The sequence below is a fragment of the Pseudorca crassidens genome, chromosome 3 (genome assembly GCF_039906515.1).
Source record: "Pseudorca crassidens isolate mPseCra1 chromosome 3, mPseCra1.hap1, whole genome shotgun sequence".
Lineage (NCBI taxonomy): Eukaryota > Metazoa > Chordata > Mammalia > Artiodactyla > Delphinidae > Pseudorca > Pseudorca crassidens.
Genome location: NC_090298.1, coordinates 118,742,109 through 118,758,579, shown reverse-complemented (window position 1 = coordinate 118,758,579; position 16,471 = coordinate 118,742,109). Strand labels below are relative to the sequence as shown.

General features: G+C 43.5%; 1 protein-coding gene and 1 long non-coding RNA gene across 3 annotated transcripts in view; both read right to left on the bottom strand.

Annotated features, from left to right (window-relative positions):
- Window positions 1-3,881, bottom strand: part of NDFIP1 (Nedd4 family interacting protein 1) — a 50,657-nt gene extending 46,776 nt beyond the window's left edge. Inside the window, exon 1 of one of the 2 annotated variants that reach the window (XM_067732114.1) lies at window positions 3,612-3,881. In XM_067732114.1, the coding sequence (XP_067588215.1) occupies window positions 3,612-3,674 (63 nt within the window). In that variant the 5' untranslated portion in view covers window positions 3,675-3,881. The remainder of the gene's footprint in view (window positions 1-3,611) is intronic. The other variant, XM_067732113.1, reaches the window with a different exon arrangement.
- A 45-nt stretch (window positions 3,882-3,926) lies between these two features.
- Window positions 3,927-16,471, bottom strand: part of LOC137221821 (uncharacterized) — a 91,182-nt gene continuing 78,637 nt past the window's right edge. The window contains exon 5 of the long non-coding RNA XR_010942151.1: window positions 3,927-6,728. This is a non-coding gene — a long non-coding RNA (uncharacterized lncRNA). The remainder of the gene's footprint in view (window positions 6,729-16,471) is intronic.

Sequence of the window (16,471 nt, the reverse complement as noted above, 5' to 3'; positions counted from 1 at the left end):
CATCTAACACTTGAACATGAAAAAGTTTGGCCTGCCGGAGATGAAATTCTTTCCCTCGTCTATCAAAACCTTCCTTCACAATCCTGAAAGAACTTACCCAAAACTGCTTTACAATGTCACCAAACTACAACACAAACTTATTAGTGATGCCCACAAGCGAGCAACTTCTTTAGCAGACAGGGAGTCAGATCTAAAAGTAAACATTCTGCAGCCTTTTTTTTTTTGGCTGCACTGGGTCTTCATTGCAGTGCACGGGCTTCTTCTAGTTGTGGCGAGTGGGGGCTACCCTTCGTTGCGGTGCACGGGCTTCTCATTGTGGTGGCTTCTCTTGTGGAACACGGGCTCTAGGTGTGCGGGCTTCAGTAGTTGTGGCACGCGGGCTCAGCAGTTGTGGCTCGTGGGCTCTAGGGCACAGGCTCAGTAGTTGTGGCGCACGGGCTTAGTTGTTCCACGGCACGTGGGATCTTCCCAGACCAGGGCTCGAACCCGTGTCTCCTGCACTGGCAGGTGGATTCTTAACCACTGCACCACCAGGGAAGCCCTCTGCAGTCTGTTTTTAAGTCTATATGGCAGTGTCATCATTGCCTACTTTCAATGGATTTAAATCCAAATATCTCAGAACATTTCAGGAAGTATTTGGCAAAATGCATGATATAGCCAAAGATCTATTACAGTGAGGCAAAGAAGGCTTGGAATGGATGAACAGGGTAAACATCCTCAGAGAGATGAAAACACAACAGGTTTCTCAACACTGGGCCTACCTAGAGCTTCCTGAAACAGTGCTTCAGAATGTTTGGACACACAATCTCAGTTTCAAAATGCAAAAAGGGAAAAATAAAGCGACAGGAAACCTATGAGCCCAGCCTATCTGTATAGTCTGTGGTAATGCTAAGTTGTGCACATATTGCTCTACCAATCAAAAGGCCATAAAGGCAAAACCACTGTTTGCATTTATGAATGAATCATACAGTTTTCCATTACACTTACTTCACTAGAGGACCAGCTCAATTTGACTAACCAGATCAAATAGAAGTCAGAACGGCCCTTTGTGACAACCAAAGAGTATCATGCGCCTATCAAGTTGCCTGGACAATTCAACATTCCATAATTCAAAAGCCTTTTAAATATGTATATTCTCTGACCAAGCATTTACATGGCTAGAAATTTATACTACGGAAATGGTTGAAGATGTATATAAAAGAAACTTCAGTGACAGAAAAAAAATTATAAACACCCTTAGAGACCAACAATAGCCAATTGATTAAATTATGGTTCAGCTATACAACTGCATGCTCTGCAGACATTAAAATATGAACCCATTTTATTATATAGCTATATTGTGTGCCTTTGTACATATATGTGCACAATACATACACGTGCAAATTTGTGAATGCACATGTATTTGAGAACATGTGGGTATGTAAACATACATGTGCACATATGCACAAAGTGTGTGCAAGTATAATCAGGGGCCCTTGGAACTGCACGTATGTACAAAGATGTGCCTGTATATGTATGTATGGGTACATAAAAGAATACATATGCACATGTATATATCTGCTAATGCATATGCTTATATTTGGGCCATAAGCCTGTGTTTTAAGTAGGTAAGCATGTATTTATCCTTGTAATCACTACTTAGAAGCTGTGACCTTGAGCAAGTTACTGAGCCTCTAGGGAGCCTTGACTTGTCATCTATACAATACCAAACCCTGCCTCGAAGGGGTTTTGTGAGGATTAAGTGAAATAATGGATATAAAGCACTTAGTACCATGACTGGCACATAATAAATGCTCAATCAATATTAACTTTCCTTATCTGTACATGTACACACTCATGTATACTTACACAGCTATGAGTCCACAAGAATACACAAAATATTAACTTTGGTTATCTATATGTGATAGGTTTTTGGTGTGGGGTTTTGGTTTTTTTTGGCTTTCATATTTTGCAATTTTTCTAGGAAGATTAGGTCTTTCTTTTTTTTTTTTTGAAGATTTCTTCAAAATAATAAGTTTTAAAAAAGTAAAAACGATGGCCTGTCCTTAACATACCTCTGTTCTGCATATTAAAAGCTATTAAACACTACGCTGAGAAATGCGTAATTTTGTTACTCCACCAAATATTTTGTATTCTAGCGTTATGTCAGCATTACCTAATAGCTCAAGAAGATGGCAGTACAAAGAAAAGCCACAGCTTTTTGCTTCTTTGCCTTATCCAAGGCAGGATGAAAAGAATGAATTAAATCACACGATGGGGTACATGTGATTTGTGAACACCTTGGTGACAGTTAAGTGATACCTGTCAATCATATTTTACTAAAGCAGGGAGGAACCCAGGGCCTTGCCCAAGGTCATACAAAAAAGCATGTACCCCAGGCTGTGAGAGATCTAAGGACTAGGCTCCATTGCCACAATTTGGGCGTGCTTATGAAACCAAAAAGCTGAATTCTTAAAATCGGTCATATCAGGAGTCTGACTGTAGGAGGGAGGAAATTACAACAGAGGGCTGACGACAGCAAAACAACCCAGTAACTGGCCCCACCAGGGTTAATCTACATGTTTTAATCATACTGGTTTTCCTCACTTCTAAAATATAAAACTGTATATCATCTATGATAGGACATTTAATTTCATAAAAGCACGATTGCCATTTGTATGCAAATTATAGTGAAAGCATCTGAAACAAAATGTAAGCAGTTACCTGCAGTTCCAATCAACATCAGTTACCAGCTGGCTCAGTTGCCATAATTACGGTGTCTTAGATTGAATACCTCTAAAAACCCTGCAAAATGTCTTCCCGAATTTCCGAGGGAAACCCGGCTACAGACAGGCGAGTAAAACAAGCAGCTGTTTTCCCTAGGGCCTCAATTTATAAATCGTACCCGAGATAATAATCCAATCATCTCCTATACATTTTGTCCCCAGCTATGCTATTCAATCTCTTTAAACGTCATTTCCAATCTCTGAAAACACACACTCAGGCACACGCCCTGCAGCCTGCAACGTAGCTCGACATTATAGGGACATCGCCAGTTAATCGCCTTTTCCAAATCTACTGCGAACTGCAGACTTGTTCCTCGTCTCATTTTGACTTTTGTCTTGAAACGCAAGCGAGGGGGATGGGTTTCGACGAGCAGACTAGGCTCTGAAACCCTGAGTAATCGCATCTCGCTGCGGAGGGCTGTCGGCAGCAGTAGCAGCGATTTTAATCTTTCATCTCCACCCAGTTTCCTTTCCCATCTCACGCTTTTTTTTTTCTTTCTTTCCAGTGACATCAAATTCAAGGTGGAAAAAAGGAAAACTGAACGCACCCTGGTCGACGCCTCCGGAGGGTGGCGGGTTCCGACCCGGGGACCCGCCCGCCGTGGGAAATGCGAGAAACACTGTGGGGCGGAGGTTTTTCCACCGCCCGAGTCCCGGCCCGGGTGGCGGAGGGACAGGCCCAGCTCGCGGCCGCCTCGAATTCGAGCCCGGGGCCCGCCCGGCCCGCCCAGGCCCAGCGCGGCCTGCCAAGCCGCGGCATCGAGTTGGCCACAGGCGGGGCCGGAGAGGAGGCCTGAAGCGGCCAGCGGGTAGGGCAGGGCCGGGGAGACACTGGGCGCTGCTTACCTGCTGGTACCGGCTGCCACAGGCCGGCTCCACCGCCGCCAGCGCCGCCAACGCCAACGCCATGGCGCAGCCGGCCGCAGGGAAGGAGGGCGAGCGAGCGAGCTGAAGGTGCGCGGGCGCTGCGGCCTGGGGGCGCCGGGAGGCCGACGGGGACGCGCCTCGGGTGGGTCTGGGTGGCCACCGCCGCTGCCAAGCCCGCCGCTCTCCTCGGGCTGTAAACGCCGCGGCTACCGAGGTTCCGACGCGGCCCCTGGGGAGGAGGCGGGGACGACGACGACGACGCTGCGCCGCCGCCCCGCCCCCGACTCGCGCCGCCCGGCCCGCCCGGCCCGGCCTCGCCCCGCGGTGCCGGCGCCCCGGGTGGGCTCCGCCCCTCCTCCCGCACCCCGAGGCTGAGGCTTCGGAGTCGGTTCCGCTCGAAACCCGGTTGCTCCCAGGTCACCGCAGAGAGGGCGACGCTGTAAATGGGCCCCTCGTTCCAAGCACCGAGCTTCCCCTGCGTGTCACTTCTAACCCTCATCACAAACCCCAGACACGGGGGCCGCAGCCCCGTTGCAGAGGTCGTTGGCGCCCAGAGAGGTTGAGACAGCCTCACGCAGCAGCCATCTGATCCCTAATATCTGGCTGCAGAATCTCGGTTCTTCTCCACTCCCTTCTTGTCTGCCATCCTCATAATAGACTAGGGGTCAGTCCGCTACAGGGCAGAGGCCAAATCCGGTTCAGTGACTGTGGAAAGCAACGTGAAAGTCAAATTTCTGTGTCCATAAATTGTTTTATTTGGAACACAACCGCTCCCATTTGTTTAGTATGGCCTGCAAATCCTAAATGACTTGCTATCTGGCCATTTAGAGAAAAAATTTGCTAACCCTAAATCCCGGAGAACTCCTTGATCTCAAAGCCTGTTTCGGGTGGCTGATAATAATAGCATCCGTATTTTTATGTAGTCCTTTTCGTGTTTTAACAGCCTCATCCGTGGATATAGACACGATATTTTCTGAACTAAAGCTCTCTGACATGAAAGGCAAAACTTCAAAGATGTAGCCATGCTAAGAGCTTTCCAGGTAACAGGAACATGTATGCAAAGGGGGTGAGGGAAGTGAAAGCTTGCCTTGTGGAAGAATGGAAAGGAGGCAGCATAACTGCCATATAGGAGATACAAGTATTGATGTTCCACAGATGAGGGAGTAATGCCTGAAGACATTAAGTATTTTACCCAAGAACACAGTGCTGGTAAGGGTTAAAGCTGGACTTTAAACCCATCAAGTTGGCTTTCTAAACCATTATCATGCAACTAAATTAGAAACTTTATGAAGATGAAACTATTCGTCTTGTAAATATTTTGATATCTCCCCAAGTATCTAGCACAGTATAGCTATCTGTACTAGAGCAGGCATTTGAGGTCTGCTGTTTTATCATACCCAGACATCTGGAATTGCTTCTACTCACATGTCCAACACAGAAAAACACTTGATCTCTGAAGCCTGTCGCTATTCCCACTTCTTCTTGATTGCCTTTCCAAGTTGGTAGTCCAGAATTGCCACTAATCTCATTATTGTTTTATCTTCTAATTTTCAAGTTATTTAACTACATATTTTAAACCTCAGCTGCACGTTTTGAACCAACCCTGAGGTCTCTGTATGTAGAAGCCAACTGTAATCAACAAAAATTCTAGGGGCTTCCCTGGTGGTGCAGTGGTTGAGAGTCCGCCTGCTGATGCAGGGGACGCGGGTTCGTGTCCCAGTCCGGGAAGATCCCACATGCCGTGGAGCGGCTGGGCCCGTGAGCCATGGCTGCTGAGCCTGCGCGTCCGGAGCCTGTGCTCCGCAACGGGAGAGGCCACAACAGTGAGAGGCCCGCGTACAGCAAAAAAAAAAAAAAAAAAAATCTATATATTTCTCTTCCTCACTTTGAGTTCTCTACCAGTATCCAAACTCCAACATGTCTGTCCCTATTTCCAAGCACTGGCCTCACATATGTCCACTGTGGGAGAGTGAACAAATCCAGCAACATGCCAGTCCGAGAGTTTCCAAGGGGTCTGCTCCTTAGTCTGTCCCACAATTGTTCTTTTTAATCCGGAAAAACAACCTTCAAATGTAACGATGTACACTGAGTCATTCCAAACATAATCTCCTACCTTGTGGTTTTATAAAGGGAAAAAAAGTCTAATTTGAAATTTTAAGAAATCTCATCCTTGGAAAGTAGAAATCCAGACTTCTTTGCTCAGATTTTCTAAATTTATGGGTAAGAAGGAATAAAAAAAAGATGTCTGTGCTGAAACATATGGCTACTGGAGCAACTGCTGCCACCTTCATGCGTGTCTGCAGCACTCTTGTGGCTTCTGTGGATAAGAAGTTGCTGTCCTTCTCATCTACTTCTTTCCTAAATTACTTTCTCCCTCAATAGCTATATACTCCCTGCATGTGGACATACATATTTATCATAATATAAACACTGGGCTTTCTCACAGGAATATTTTCTCTCAAAAGAAAAAAAAAAAAGTGGATCTCCAGCTTCCAATCTCCCTTTCTTGCTCCTTTTCTGATGTCCTGAACCAGTATGTTTTCTGTTAACGGTGAGGACTTCTTTTTTTTTCTCTGAGTTCCCCCAAAGCCTTTTGTAAGTAGATTGGGAGTTCCCTCGTGGTCCAGTGGTTAGGACTCCATGTTCTCACTGCCGAGGACCCAGGTTCGATCCCTGGTTGGAGAACTAAAATCCCATAAGCTGCACGGAGTGCCCCCCCCAAAACAAGCCTTTTGTAAGTAAATTGAGGTGATGTGTGTTGATTCAATGGCTGCGTGAACTGGGGAATTGAGAAATTGAGTCACTGCTGTGTAAGGTCTCCAGTTGGCGAGCAAACTGTACAGCAAAGGGGCAAACTCTGAATTTCTGACTCACGGATCCGTGCCTGCTACAAGCCAAGCAGACAGAGAAGATAATCCAAGGCTGTAAAAATTGCACTCTTTGGCTTCATCTTGAGATGTTGTCAAGAGAGTTTCCACAGAGAAAGTTATTAATTTCAGACTGCTGTACTTAGAAGCTTATTTCCCCACAGAATAGCAGTAATACTTTCCATGTGCAATTCTTTTTATGTGAATTGCTGGCTCTGAATCATCCATCCTGAGAGAGAAGAGAAAAATTACGGACAAGTAAGAACATAGCTCATGTCTGTTTCCCCACTCCTACCCCAATTTAAACAAAAATCTCCTCCAGGATAGATGTGGTCTTCTTTCACATCACCTGAGGTCTGTCCAAGGCAGTACTGAGATCAATAAGTAACCAAGAAAGGTTTGTTAAATTTTAAACAAAGTCTCATTGGTCTAATATCTCATTTCAGGCCTTGAATGTCTCCAGCTAATCTTTACAGGACTCCAGCTGAACCGTGCAGCTCCATTTCTAGTGACTTACTACTTCTTTGAATTCTCACTCCATCACTATGAGTATCATTAAGGGCAAAGGTAATGTCTTGCTATTGCAAATAAAGAAATTATCCACTGATAATTACTACTGTTTGTGGAGCACCTCCTGGGTCTTGGACCCTTTCATAATCATCTCCTTATTCTTCATAACAAAACCCTTCTGCAGATGAAGAGATTCAGGAAATGTACATCACTTTCTCAGCTAGTGAGTGGTGGAACCAAAATGCGAACCTGTCTGACAACAAAACTTGGGCACTGCCCTGTGTATGGAGGGAAATATAGGACATAGAAGAACCTTGGAGTCTTCACAATGAAGTAGAGAAGATAGGAAACACATATTCAAGACATATTTTTAAATATAAAAATTGCAAGTTAACTATATTTGTGTTGGCCTATATTAAGTAATGCCAAGAGGTGGTGAAGAGAATTATGTGACCAGGTGTGATAATCAGGTAAGGACTGAGGAGAAAGGGTTTTGAATGAGAGTAAGGGTTTGTCATGATGGAAAGAGGGAAAGGCATAGCAAGTCATGAATATAGTTGTACAAAAGCTTAGAACAGGGGTCCACAAACTTTTATGTAAAGGGATAGATAGTAAATATTTTGGGCTTTGTGGACCACAAAAGCTTTGTGACAAGCTTTCTGTCACAGCTACTGCACTTTGCCATTGTATCATGAACACAGCCATAGAAAATAGTAGACAGATTGGCGTGGCTGTGTTCCAATAAAGCTTTATTTATGGACAATGAAATTTGAATTTCCTATCATTTTCAGGTCATGAAATATTATTCTTCTTTTGATTTTTTTTAACTATTGAAAAATGTAAAAACTATTCTTAATGCAGGTCATACGAAAACAGGTGGTGGGCTGGATCCGGCCTCCAGGCAGTAGTTTGCCAATACCTAGTTTCACAGCAGAACAAAAAAAGTTTATGTGCTAAGAGCTTGACTACGTAGTTTAAACCACAGATTGATGCAGAAGGCCTAATGGAGAAGAAAGGGAAAGAGTGAAGAGGATGGGAATTTATAAAAACTCTTAAAACATAAATGGCTTGTGCAAAATAGTAAGAGGAAAAGGGTTAGTCAAGTAGGAATCCAACATGAGACTCCTGATTCCTTAGTTTACCTTCTTGCCACTGGAATGCAACTGATTCATTCATTCAACAAATATTAATTTAGCACCAATATGGGCAAGTACTGAGGCTTTCTGCCTAGAACCTGAAACTATAAAAGAATAGTTTCTCATTTATTCTCTGAAATGAAATTAAGTAATGCTAAGAGTGGTTATTTACTTATTTTAGTTAACAGATAATAAGTTTTGGTATGTTATGGCCTTATTTTCATTCATCTCTAAGGATTTTCTAATTTCCCTTGTGATTTCTTGGACTTGTTGATTATGTAGCAGTGTGTGGTTTACTTTCCTTATATTTGTGCATTTCCCAAATTTCTTTCTATTATCGACTGCTAATTTCATTCCATTGTAGTTGAAGAACATACTTTGCATTATTTCAATCCTTTTAAATTTATTGAGGTTTGCTTTTTGCTATAGCATATGGTCTATCCTGGAGAATGTTCCATGTTTACTTGAAAAGAATATATATTCTGCTGCTGTTGGGTAGAGTGTTCTACAGGTGTCTATTAGGTCTAGCTGGCTTATAGTTAACTCAGATCCTCTATTTTCTTGTTAATCTTCAGCCTAGTTGTTCTAGCTATTATTGAAAGTGGATTGTTTTGTTTTGTTTTGTTTTGCTGTACGCGGGCCTCTCACTGCTGTGTTCTCTCCCATTGCGGAGCACAGGCTCCGGACGCGCAGGCCCAGCGGCCATGGCTCACGGGCCCAGCCGCTCCACGGCATGTGGAATCTTCCCAGACCGGGGCACAAACCCGTGTCCCCTGCATCGGCAGGCGGACTCTCAACCACTGCGCCACCAGGGAAGCCCTGAAAGTGGATTGTTGAAGTCTCCAACTGTTATTGCTGAATTGTCTATTTCTCTTTTCAGTTGTGTCAGTTTTGCTTCATATATTTTAGTGCTTTATTGTTAGGTACATATATATTTACAGCATTTACTTATTTTTTACACTTTCTTGATCCAAAAAGGATATAAGTGCTTACAGTATAGCAAGAAATCATAGATTAGAGTAGATGAGAAAGAAAAAGCAAAACAAGAGTAGCAACATGAAATAGACTTTGCCTTCTTGTTCACTGTTGTCTCTATGTGAACAGAGCCTGACACATAGTAGGCCCCTGTAGGATTGAAATAACATCAGGAATGAGGTTAACACAAAAATGAAGTAATACATATTACAGGCACACCATAAATTTGGCATCCAATCATAGTGAAGACTTCATTGTTTATACAATTGATAGTGAACCTGAGCTACATAAAATGAGAAGGACTTCCCTGGTGGCGCAGTGGTTAAGAATCCACCTGCTAATGCAGGGGACACGAGTGTGAGCCCTGGTCCGGGAAGATCCCACATGCCACGGAGCAACTAAGCCTGCGTGCCACAACTACTGAGCCTGTGCTCTAGAGCCCGGGAGCCACAACTAATGAGCCTGCGTGCCACAACTACTGAAGCCCACAGGCCTAGAGCCCGTGCTCCGCAACAAGAGAAGCCACCGCAATGAGAAGCCTGCGCACCGCAACGAAGAGTAGCCCCGCTCACCGCAACTAGAGAAAGCCTGTGAGCAGCAACAAAGACCCAACCCAGCCAAAAATAAAAAGATAATTAAATAAATAAATTTACTAAAAAAGAATAATAAATAAATAAAACGAGAAGATACCGAAAACAATGGAGAAATTTCTTCCAAGAGTCTTCACTAACATTTAATTATAAAGATGCTAAACTGACCCCTCTGTCCTGAACAGAACATATGCTTTAAGTTTTGGGAATCCTCCCTGCCAGGAATGATGCTACAGCTTGTCCACGTACTTACTGCCATATATGATTGTGCACGTTGTGCATTGCCCCACTGCAGGAATGGCCATCCCATTGTAGTCTATGCAAATGACGCCCACCACCCTGAATTTGGGCAATATACAATCTGTGCAACCATAGGAGGTGAACCCACAAAATCTCTGAGTGATCCCTCCCCTGACAAATGGCTCCCAGTTTATTTAGGGGCATTGCGGGTGGCAAAGGAATGAGGAACAGCAAAGGGTCCACAAAGAAATCAAGTGAGTGGTCCTCAGCTTTGGACAAAACATACCAACCAATTGTATTAAATAGTTCTTTGAAAAAAAAGAACAAGGTGATTAGGGCAATGCTTAAATCTCCAACCCTCAGGCTGACTGGAAGGGTAAGAAAAGGGTTTGTCACATTTCCCAGGCTAGTAGTTTTCTTCCTGTGTTTAGGGAGTATAATAAGTAACACAATTACACAAGGGAAATACTAAAGCTCATATTTATTCCTGTGGTGTGTCGGGAGAAAAGATGTGCACTAATTATGACACAGAAGAGAAGCGACCCGCAGGGGGCCCCCACTGGAAGAAGCTGAGGTTGGCTTAAACTGAGCAGCAGCTTGTGGGCATGCATGCTGGTTCCTACAGGTCTTCAGGGAGCTCCTCCCAGGTGACTTAGAGCAGGCCTCAGGCAAAGTACAAGAGAGAATCTCCGAGTTCTAAATGAGATTACAGACGGACCTGGAAATTACACCTTAGTTTCTAAGCAGTGTTGACATCCCGGCCAAATTATTCAGGAACTCCTCTCTAACATTATTCCTCTGTGGGTCTCGCCATCCTCACCACATCTTCAGTAACTAAAGCCCGTAGATGGAACAAAGAGAAGCCCCCTTGTATGCCAAATTCCTCTCCTTGAGTCAGCAGTGCTCCACTAGGGTAGTGGTACAAGGTGGGATGGCACTCTGGGAACGCAGCCTTTCCAGAATTGATTGCAACAAAACAGGTCACAAAATCTCACATTTCAATTTTAAGTGGTATAATTGGCTACCCTCTTGGTGGCGGGGATGGAAGCTGTTAGCTCTTGAAACACCAAACATCCTCTTTCCTTGTCTTTCCTTTACCTGTTAAGCCAGTGTCATTCCAGTAGCAAACATGGTCAGTATACTCATCTGTAGGTCATCCAGAATACCAGCTTAATTCCCACTGATGTTTGCACGCTTTTTATTGTCCACCGCCCTAACAAAGCTGCCTCTGACGTCACTGGCCACATGAACAGTGCTTTAATAACTCACATGTATTGAGCACTTACTTTACACTGGGGACTGTGCCAAGCAGTTTACATTTATCTTTTTACCACTCATAGTAAATACATGGGGTAGAGTCTGTTTCTATCTCTGTTCTATGGATGAGGGAACAAGTTGCATGAAAGTTAATTATCTTGCGTGTGTGTGTGTGTGTGTGTGTGTGTGTATCATCGAAGACTGGGGCTAAAAGGACCTTAGAAATCATTTGATTTGATCCTTCACTTTACAGATGAGGAAAGTGAGCTCAGAGAGGTTAAGTCACGTGCCCATGATCACACAGCCAGGAAATGGCAGAGCTGATCCCCAGCACAAGGTTCCTTCCACCTCGGAACTATACCATCTACCATTTTAGGTTAACACACATCACCCTGGCCTCCTCTCTGTGAGTCTGAGGCCCAATCTTTTATGATTTGAGAATTTGTACCATCCCCAAGTGTGCTGTCATCATGCAACCAAATGTGATTCAAAACAAGGCCGGGGCGGGGTGCGTGGGGGCGTTTTGTGCTCTCTCTGCAACAGATTGATGATGAAGTCAAACTTCATGACTCAGAATACGCAGAAGCTCTCCAGCCCTTAACAACTTTCCCCACAGGAAACCTTGTGCCAGGTGCTTGGTTACCTTTTGAGGTCTTCGTGGGTGGCAGAGAACGCTTCCAAAAATAGATCTGTCCTCAGTGATGTCAGAAGAGGCTTGCAGCCTAAAAATGTCACTCCCTTCTCCCTTCCAAAACACAGACATCACTGCCCAGGGCGTAGCCCTTCCTTACTAACCCACCAGGTGCCTAAAGATAAGCCTTCCTCCCACCTGGAGTCTAGACTTCTTTTATTGGGGAAGGTAGAAAAGTGTCTCTTGCCAGCAGGAAAAAACCACCTTTCTTATGAATTTTGGCAAAAATTGCTCTTCTAAAGCAGATAGCTTTCAAGGAAAAAGGTGTGGGTCTCTGACTTAGTCTTTTACCTCCTGAAGATCAACTAAAATGGATAATGTATGTAAAAGTACTTTGTAAACTGCAAATATCAAGAACTATCACGTGTTTCTGCCTGTGGTCCCTGCATCTCCAAAATTGCAGTGAGTGGAAGGGATGACTTCTCTAGCGATACTTCTGGTGACACAGATTTTCCAGCCGCAGAGACCCAGGGAGTTTTCGTGGCCTGGGCTTTCTGTGGGTAACTCCTTACTTGCTGAGATGAGATTAGGACCACTGCAAAAAGCAGTCCTGAGGCTGGACTGATGCTGGCTAAACCGGGGTGCAGGGCGCTAGAATGAGCAGAAATGAATTCAACCAGACAGCAGAATTGAGGAGACTGGGAGAGAACATTGTTCAGCCGTGGGCGGACCTTCCAATTGAGTTTCTTCTGCTGTGTTAACCTGGAGTTGGTCTTAATACAGAGACCTGTTTGCTAGCTTCTTGCCAGGGGCATGAGATGCTTGAGCTCCGTGGAACACCTTGTCATGTCAGAGCTGTTTTCAGTTCTTTTATTTTATTCATGTATTCATTCATTCATTAAATAGATTGTTAATTCTTACTCCATGGGCAGCTTTCTCTGTTTCAACAAACCCTTCCATTTTCTGCCCACATACAAAGCCCACATGCAGTGAGTATAGTTTGAAGGTAAACAGGTTTTGTTTGAATAGAAAAGTAAAGATGTGCCTTCTTCTAGTGCACCCAGCCCCTGCCACCCTCCTGCCTCCACACCATAAACTAGAGGTCACTCTGGGGATATTTTCTGGGTGTGGGAACCATTCGGCTCCTGGAAAGCACTAGTTTCAGAATGCCAGGTACTCTTTTCAGAGTATTTTTTATAGCATTATTACAGTATTTATTGGGCACTGTTGTACATAGCTCCACGAGAGATTCTGAGGGAATATAAAAAGCAATAACAACAGTAGCAACACAAAGATATATCATTAAGAACAAGAAGTGTAAGATGTGGTCCCTGGGCTTTAGGTACTTAGAATGGGATGCCCAAAGGCAGAGGAAATGCATGTGACTCATGCCACCTATCCCAGGCCCCAGATAGATACCAATAATTGATCACAACACTCCCACCGAGGTCAGTGCAGCTCAGAATCCTTCTCAACACAGTGCTCTGAATCACCACTGCCAGTTGTCTGGAGCTGGCAGGTAAAATACAATCCATCCACCTCCTCTTTCCATCCCTATATTTTTGACCAAGTTCAACAGAAGTTCAGGAAAGGAAGAAATGATCATATGTGCTACAGTGGCTGGGAAAGATGCCACAGGGGAGAGCAATTTTAGCTCTACCCTGAAGGACCGATCAAATTTGAGTAGAGTGAGTAACTAGAAAAGAGGAGAGAGGAAGGCTATTTGCGGTACTGAAGTTTCTTGCATTTTTTTAAAAAGGTAGTCAAATCTATGTCTCCTTTTTTTTTTAACTTCTTGCTTTAATTTAGGAAGATCTTTCTCATCCCCAAGATCATGAAAACATTCACCTATATTTTCTTCCAATACTTCTACGGTTTTCTTTTTTATGTGGACATATTTGATCCAGTTCAATTTATTTGGGGACAAGGAATATGACAGGAATCCATTTTTTTTAATGGCTAGCTAGCTCTCCTACCATTTGTTGAACAATCATTTAAAAAGTCTCCTTTATCATATACAAAATATCCTTATATACATGTGCTTATTTCTGAACCCTGGATTCTTTTTTCAGTCATCTGTTCATAAGTTTATTGTGAGTCCTGAATTTTAGAAAACTCAATTCACAAACTCAACATACAAATTAGATAAACTAAGGACATAGGATTCTTCAGGCTGCAGGTCGTAAGCTACCCTAACCACCCCTGAAATGATTCAATTTTTCAAAAGCTTAAATGTATACATCTCTTTTATTATGTAACAGCTTTATTGACATACAACTCTTATACCATACACCTCTTCCATTTAATATGTACAATTCAATGGTTTTAAGGATATTTGCAGTGTGGAACAATTTTAGAACATTCCCATTCCCCCCAGATCTCCAGTCCTGTGCAACCATTATATATTTTCTGTCTCTATGGGTTTGCCTGTTCTGGGTATTTCATTACCAATGGAATCATATAATATGTGGCCTTTTGTGTCTGGCATCTTTCACTTAGCATGATGTTTTCAAAGTTCATATTTTAGCATGTATCTGTACTTAATTTCTATTTTTTAAATTGAGATACGATTTATATAACATGAAATTAACTCTTTTAAAATGTACATCTAGTACCCTCATTATGTTGTGCAACCATCACCTCTATCTAGTTCCAAAACATTTTCATGACCCCAAAAGGAAACCCTGCGCTCATTAAGCAGCCACTCCTCACTGGTCCCCCTCCCCCAACAGCCTCTGGCAACCACTGATCAACTTTCTGTCTCTATGGATTTGCCTAGTCTGGACATTTCATATAAATAGAATCATACAACACGTGACATTTTGTGACTGGCTTCTTTCACTTAGCATAATGTTTTGAAAGTTCATCCATATTATAGCATGTGTATCCATACTTCTTTTATTGTTATTGTTGAATATACCACACTTGGTTTATCCATTCATCAGTTGATGGGCATTTTTGTCATCTCCACTTTTGGGCTATTATGCATAATGTTGCTATGAACATTCGTGTACGTGTTTTTGGGTGAACTCTGCACTTCCTTTAAAAGGGGCGTTATCTTTTGCATAAAGTCATATAATTCTTTGTAATATCAATCCTGTGAGTCATCTTTTCAGGATATCAAAAAGTTTATTTCAGGACTTCCCTGGTGGTCCAGTGGGTAAGACTCCGTGCTCCCACTGCAGGGGGCCCAGGTTCTATCCCTGGTCGGGGAACTAGATCCCACATACATGCCACAACTAAGAGTCCGCGTGCTGCAAGCAACGAAGATCCCGCATGCCACAACTAAGATGCGGCACAACCTAAATAAATATTTTTTAAAGTTTATTTGCTCCTAGCTTTGTTTCTTTTCTTTTTCTTTCTCTCTTTTTTTTTTTTTTTTTTTTGGCTGCGTGGCTTACGGGATCTTAGTTCCCTGACCAGGGACTGAACACGGCCCCCCTGCAGTGGTAGCGCAGAGTCCTAACCACTAGACCGCCAGGGAATTCCCTAGCCTTATTTCTTTAAAGCCAAATGTAATTTCATTTGTGGAAGCCTTGATCCTGTCACTCTATGCTGATTTGAACCACCACTAAGTAAAGTAAATTAAGAAATTAATTAAGAAAACTGCAGTCTGGTGAAGGACACGGCTAGGTGGGTGCACAAAAAGATCTGGTGATAAAGATGAGGTGACACTGAAGTATAGTGTCCAGACTCACTAACGCTACCCCTTTTAAGTCCTTTCCTTTGCGGGAACAGGATCCAGGTAACTTCATTCATTTATTTATGTACCAGAGGTTCAAATTTTAAACTAGCTTAAACATTTAATAGGTTTTGCCCGTTAATCATGCCGTGAACAGGACTGCCGCAGAAAGGTTCAGTGAAATAAATTAAAGAAGCAAAACAAAGTCAGACTCGGTTTTTTTACAGACCCAACTCCCCCACCAGACTCTAAGTTCTTGAAAACAAGGCCTGCATCTTTGTGGTGGGAGCACCATAAAAGTATTCTATTTGTTAAATGAGAGAATGAGGGAAGGCGTGTCTAGAATCAGATTTCTAGCTTTTGCCCCACTCACCTACTCCCACCCTGTTGTTTATGCTCCCCTGGAGACCCCGGTTTCACCCAGTTCTAAGGGACAAATCATGGTCTGTCTGAGGCAGGGGAGCTGGAAGACTGTCTTTAGCATTTTGGGGAAGGGAGGGGGCACCCACAGTAGAAAACCAAACAAACCTGTTCGGTCATAATCCTTCATCTGCCAATTTTGAGAGGAGAGTGATTTTTTTTTTTTTATCCTTTGCAGTTTATACTGAGAAACAAAAATGAAAACAAAAGCAAACAAAAAAGTCTTTAAATACTAAATCAAAGCGACTTGACCAAACCCCAAGGGTGCCTGTAGAGGTGAACAGACCTAGCACTGTAAGCCCCCAATCCTCCTCCCAGGGCTCCCTGACCCCTCAGTGCTGGCTAATTGCAGCTCTGGGAGAAACAGAATAAACAGATGGTTCAATGCCGCTATTTTAAGCAGCACCAAGTCCAGATAGTCAATGCTGGCAACAGACAGTGCAAGAAGCACCTTCATGGCCCGGACGGCCATGTACTCTGCGATACATACTGAAGACAAGTTGCAGGGAAGCCCGAAAAGTCCCTTTCAGG